The sequence below is a fragment of the Penaeus vannamei genome, chromosome 19 (genome assembly GCF_042767895.1).
Source record: "Penaeus vannamei isolate JL-2024 chromosome 19, ASM4276789v1, whole genome shotgun sequence".
Taxonomy (NCBI): Eukaryota; Metazoa; Arthropoda; class Malacostraca; order Decapoda; family Penaeidae; genus Penaeus; species Penaeus vannamei.
This window is the reverse complement of record NC_091567.1, coordinates 8,063,262-8,069,848: the sequence shown is the minus strand read 5'-3', so window position 1 is coordinate 8,069,848 and position 6,587 is coordinate 8,063,262. Positions and strand designations below refer to the sequence as shown.

Sequence of the window (6,587 nt, the reverse complement as noted above, 5' to 3'; positions counted from 1 at the left end):
AGAAGGACACACAAGAGGTGGTCTCTGTGTGCGCATTTGTGTGTGTGTACACAATCGCGAATGTGTATGTGTGTGTGTTTGTTGTGTGTATAAAAGCACACACACAATCGCAAATGTGTGTGTTTGTGTATGTGTGTGTCAGTGGGTGTATACATGTTTCTTAGACGGTTCGCTTTCATCAGATTCTTCTCCATCAGAGTCATTTTCTGCGTCGAATTGGCGTTTATAAAATCTACGACCTTTATCGCTGTCTTCACATCCTCTTAATTATGGTGAATATCTTGTTTCTCGTTGTTCTTATCGTTTCCAAAATGGCATCTATAAGTTCCTCCAGTGAATCTTCAGTGTCTTAATTGTCGTTTTCAGGAATAGTAATTGTTCCGTGCTCCACATCTCCTTCAGAGAGGTCAGGTGTTGTCGGTGTTGTCTAAAGATTGACCTCCTATTGTAATGATTTTGTCAAGAAACAATTCGTGGCTATTTCGCCGTTTTCCTTAGTAGTTCCAGTACAGATGATCAGGGAGTTCCACTTTGTCACTCGTGAACATGCAACGTAAAACTATCCATGAGAGAGGCAGTCTGCTGTATTTAACAATAATCCACATCTATCGAACGTCTGCCCCTGTGACTTGTTTATAGTCACTGCAGAGCTCAGTTTAACTGGAAATTGCTTTCTTTTGAAGTATACTGATGCATATGTAGATGTGAATGTGACTCAGTATGATCGCTTGCTCACCGTCACATACACCTCCTAAGATATTCCCCACAACAATATTTTTAAGGTTCGTAAGGTCACAGCAATTTTTATTCTTGAATGGCGGACCCGCGGACATTTATTTCCAGAAAAAAAAAAATGAAAATCCCGATTAAAAAAAATCCCGCCGATATTGCGACGTCTGCGAAAGAAATAGCAAAAAAAAGAAAAAAAATACAAATCAATTTTGTCTATGATTCACTGTGTATGCTATCGTTTCTCCCATCCCCAAAACAAGATTAATATTTGGCGGAAATAGACTACTGAACAGAAAGCGGCAATGTGTTCCTTTGAATTTGTTGATTGCTGGGCCTTCTTATTTTCTAAGAGGAACACACTACCTGTTTTCTTGTTTTTATATTGAATTCCATTTCATATCCAGAAAGGAAGTCTTTTCCTACCTGTACAAAATGGCAAAGTACATACTTGTATATATATCAATTTTTATGAATATTTTTTATTTTGATTACCCAAATAATAAATTCTGGTTGAAATAATTCATCACTTCTTTACCCTTAATTTGGTCACTTCATCTCCATTAACTGTTTTCTTGATGCGACCTGAACACCAAACTTCTTCGGTAACTGTACTTTCCCACTTAAAGTTGAACTGATAGGCATCAAATGCAACGTTAGCGGCATCTATCTTCTTTAGTCTAATGTTCTCAGCTCCAGTTTAACCAAATTCTGCCAGAAATAGCTGCTTTTTATACAATAATTCAGCTAATCGTTCTTTCCTCCTCTACTGACTGGAAGGATTTGTCTAAAATCACCGGCGCATACGCATTGTATACCACCAATGACCACATCTTTCTCTGTTATATATCTCAAAGTGACATCAAGAGCAGCAATAGTGTTCTTGTTAGCCATTACTACTTCATCCCATATTATAACAGATATAAACAAAAAGTAACTCCGCCATCTCCGTTTTCTTCTTGATTCCGCATGATCTGAGCTCATTATATTCTATTATGGGTATCTAGAACACGTTATGGACAGTTCGTCCTCCGTGAAGCACTGTAGCGGGTATATCCGAAGATGCTGTCGCTAAAGCCATCTTAGCCACTAACACACACACATACACACGAACACAGGTACCTACACACGCACACATAGATGCATACCTCAACTTCCACAGGTGTCTACGCTTCTTCGCGACTTCGTCTTCAGGCATCGTAGCGGTAGTATTGTCAATATTGTCGCTTGACATCCCAGATGGCACAAGAGGGACCGCGTCAAGATTTTTGACGGTTTTCGGTAATGCCCCTCTAATATCATGCAAATCAACCTATAATCTTGATAGGGGTGTCCCCAAAACCGTCACTGCCGAGGTAATTTTTGAACCATTTTAAAAGTTATATTATGTGTGAAATAAAAGAGGCATGTTCTATAAATATTGGTTTATTTATTAAAGAGTCTACAGATTCATTGTTTCTTAGGCGGTTCGCTTTCATCAGATTCTTCTCTATCAGTCCTTTTCTGCGTCGAATTGGCGTTTAGGAGATCTACGACGTACGTCGATGCAGTTTGATTCGCCTTGCATTTATTGACGAAAGATGTTAGACGAGTCTTATTCTCAATATTGTCGCTTGACATCCTTTCATCATAATACATTTCATTTTCATTCTCTAGATATCTTTATAGGGGTGTCCCCAAACACCGTCATCGCCGAGGACATTTCTGAACCATTTTGAACATATTGAAAGGGTTATGTATTTTCTAAACCATTTTGAACATTTTGAAAGGGTTATATTTTTATTCATATATTGACTCCGTTTGGGGGTGAGTGTGTGCGCGTGTGTGTGTGCGTGTGCATATCCATGTGTGTGTGTGTATGGATATGCATTTGTGTATGTGCATATACACACGCACATACACAACACCGTCACCGCCGAGGTCATTTGTGTGTGTAGGTGTGTGTGTGTCTTGTCTTCATCACTCATTCTCTTAAGTATTTCTGAACCATTTTGAACATCTAGATCATTTTGAACATTTCTGAACTGTTTTGAACATCTTGAACATCTTGAAAGGGCTATGTTTTTATTTGTATATATGATCTATGTATGTATGTATGTATGTATGTATGTATGTATGTATGTATATGTGTGTGTGCATGTATTTATATATATATATAAATATATATATATATATATATATATATATATATATATATATATATATATATATATATATATATATATATATATATATATATATATCGTTATATATATATATTATACATGTATGTGTGTGTCTTTGTGGTTGTGTGTACATGTATCTGTGTATGTGTATGTATGCATGTATATGATTTTGGTATATAAACGTTTTGAAGTCGTGTTCCGTCATTAGTGTAATGTAGCGGGAAATAATGCTATAGTTTTAAGTTTTATTCAATCTTTATTTCCTCAATGCCCACAATCAGATTTACAACATGCAGTCCTCCTGAAATCTCGGCCGAGAGGGACTGCGGCCGCAACAGATCTCGGGGACGTCAGGACAACGCCCAGCGGCCGTCGCCCCCCGGACGCAGAAAGGGGCGCCGAAGGAAGATTAGCCGAAGCACAGGAGGCCCTTCGCCTTGAGGAGGTACACGCCGCCCGCCAGAAGGGCCACCCCTGCCAGGGACCCGATCACGATGCCCGCGATGGCCCCGCCCGACAGCCCTGAAGGAGACCGGGACCAGACAGACTGTAGTTGTGTCAGACTCAGCGGGGAATCTGAGCACGGATACGATACGGACAAGGACGGAAAACAAACTGCAAAAATAAAATAATTAGGTACTGACGCACCAACCATTATAATTCAATATACCAAACAGGCTTATCTTAGAGCCCCTCGGCATGGACGCCCGCAGCTAGTGTAGCAGCCTTGCAGCAGGTGAACCATGCCATGATTCGAATCTTTATCATGCAACATTAGGCACATCTCAGGCCCTCCCAAAAGAGAACGATGTTTCGCTGAGCGAGTGTCTCTCGGGGCAGAACCGCGACGAGAGGCACCTGGGAACAAAACTGATACTCACGGTCCCCCAGGAGTATCAAGCCTTACCTGACGGTCCTGTAAAACAGAACATGTTACTGAGTGTTTATTCACACGCGAGCAATAAAAAAAAAAAAAAAGTCCCAGGGATGGTAGCTGTGTAATCTCTATTCTCATGGAAAAGTAAAGTGAAAAAGGCCCATGAGCCCGAGGAAAGAAATTATGGAAAGTGGGACGCAAGGCAGATAAGAAAAATGTCGATAAGCACGAATAAAACAAGGAACTAGAGATAATTTCAGACCTCATCAGCATTTAAACCCTACAACACGGCGCACTTTACCTTCAGTCCAGGTCTCTGTGGAGTTTGTGCTTTCTGAAGACATTGTGTTTTCGGTCGTGCTTGTAGAGGATGCTGTGCTATCAGAAGATGCTGCGCTATCAGAAGATGCTGCGCTATCAGAAGATGCTGCGCTAGCAGAAGATGCTGTGCTAGCAGAAGATGCTGTGCTAGCAGATGCTGCTGCGCTAGCAGATGCTGCTGCGCTAGCAGATGCTGCTGCGCTAGTAGATGCTGCTGCGCTAGTAGAGGATGCTGTGCTAGCAGAAGATTCTGTGCTTGTTGTGGATGCTGTTGTTCCTGCCGATGATGTGCTTTCCGAAGCATTACTTCCTAGAGATGTGTTGGTCGTCAAGGAACGGGCGTCCAACCTAATTTCTTTTTTGGCCTCGACGGCGCCGAGCGGCGGAACCTGCGGAACGGAGATCTGCGTCAGGGAGAGAGGAGTCTGCGGCGAAAGGAAAAGGCTCACTGCAGCGGCGTCAAGGCGGGAGCGCCGAGGCGACCCTGGCAAAGGGGTTGGCGTCGCGGGCCACGAAGGACCGGAGACAGCGAGGCTGAGCGAGACTTACCGCGACGGCTGCGGCGGCCAAAGCAAGGGCGGCGAGCTGCAGGAGCCTCATCGTAGACGAGTTCGCGCAGGATCCCTGGAGGCTGTTGAGGCAGAGGAGCTTTGGTTGGTGCAGGGACAGGTTCACTTCCTGCAAGGACAGATATATACATGAGCGCGTGCACACACATCAACACACATACATGCATATATGTACATAAACGCAAATAGCCACATCTTAGATATGTACATACGAAGGCAATAGATCCTCAAATATGTAAACGAGTACGTAAACACATTAGAGGTCGCCACAGCATATCCTCCACCTTATTTCGCCATGTTTTCTCCTTCCTCTGTTCCACTAACTGCCTGTCTTCGCTCATCTACATACCCGATCTGTGCCCCCCTCCCTCAGCTCCATCCTCAGCATCCCCCCCCCCCCACCTCCTCACACGCCAAACCACCACACTCCATACTCATATGAACACAAGCTCAAATACAGTAGCGTGTACACAAAAATGAAAATGAAAACAGCCACAGTAGGAACAGAAAATAGTTTTCATATACACATATATTCACACACACACATTTCCCTGTCTATCAGTTCATCTATCTGTCTATCAATCTGTTTATCTACCTATTTATATATCAATCTATCTATACATGTATCTATATACATGTGAGTGCATGTGTACACATTAACTTAAACATATAAACGCAAATCGATATTTAATACTGTCCTCTGAAAACACGTGATCCTTACCGTGGCGGAGGCGCTCTTCTCTGGCCCGCCCTGGACTGGCCGCTCGGGGGCGCTCTTCAGCATTTAACCGGATCCCTTATCAGTGTTATCAGTATCACCGTTATTCGTGTCTATGGTAATATTACCCCATAAATCAAATTCCACGCGTGTGTGCGCGCGCGCGGGTGTGTGTATATATATATATATATATATATATATATATATATATATATATATATATATATATATATATATATATATATATATATACTATATACATACTATATATCGGTTGTGTATTCCTGCTCCAGATGGATCTCCTTATATATACGCATGCACACGTACATACATGCACGTATGTATGCATGCATGTACACACACACGCAAACAAACAAACACATGCGCACATGCGTGCGCATTAGTACACACATTCATCTGTGTCTGTCAACATATATGTTTATTGTTATATCCATACGTAAGATTTTAGATCCCAAACCCAGCCCCGGGGGTGCAAGCCAACACAATTCGGTGACGGTCCCAATCCCGTAAAAATGGGAAGGTTGGCTTCTGAAACGGCATTCGGTCGTAAAACACTGCTGACACCCAGAAATGACCAATCTCTATAATTCAGTCCCCTGTAAGCGACGTGCAGGAGCTTCGCCTGACTCCTGTGAGAAATATGCGAGGGCTACCGAGTCTGGAGCGGTCTCGGCCAAAGACGCTAGCTCCAAAACCAAAGGTGAGGGTAAGAGAGGGAACACTCAGTGTAAGAACAATGACAGGGGAAGGCAGGGAGGTAGCAGATATAATGGAAAGAAGAAAAATAGCAGTGCTCTGTTTGCAGGAAACAAGATGGAAATGGAATAAAGCAAGGGAGCTGGGAGGAGGCATAAGTTGTTCTTTAGTGGATCAAATGAGCAGAGCAGACATAGGGTAGGGATTATATTATTGGTTGGAATGAAGGAAAATGTTATCAGTGGAAGAAGAAGTGACAATATTACAAATAAAATTATTACTCGAATAGAGACAGTAAACATCGTGAGTGCATATGCTCCTCAGGTAGGCTGTGAGGAAGAGAAGGAAGATTTCTGGAGGGATTTAAGGGCAGAATTGGAGGAGGTGGAGGCAGGAGAGAGAGTGATAATTGAAGGTGACCTAAAGGGGCACATAGGCATCAACAGACCTTGGCTCGAGAGGGTACATTGGGGATGGGGTGTAGAAGAGTA

General features: G+C 42.6%; 1 protein-coding gene across 2 annotated transcripts; it reads right to left on the bottom strand.

Annotated features, from left to right (window-relative positions):
* Positions 1–3,130: 3,130 nt before the first annotated feature.
* On the bottom strand, positions 3,131–5,490 carry LOC138865016 (uncharacterized). 2 transcript variants are annotated; one of them, XR_011399269.1, is made up of 5 exons: positions 5,383–5,490; positions 4,642–4,770; positions 4,073–4,481; positions 3,547–3,810; positions 3,131–3,441 (listed from the first exon to the last, which is right to left on the bottom strand). XR_011399269.1 is itself a non-coding variant. In XM_070133822.1 (4 exons), exons 1-4 carry the CDS (start codon positions 5,443–5,445, stop codon positions 3,791–3,793), a joined length of 621 nt encoding a protein of 206 aa, XP_069989923.1. In that variant the 5' UTR covers positions 5,446–5,490; the 3' UTR covers positions 3,131–3,790. The 2 variants fall into 2 exon arrangements, 1 of the variants encoding a protein (XP_069989923.1); XM_070133822.1 differs by having other exon boundaries at positions 3,131–3,810.
* Between the last annotated feature and the right edge of the window lie 1,097 nt (positions 5,491–6,587).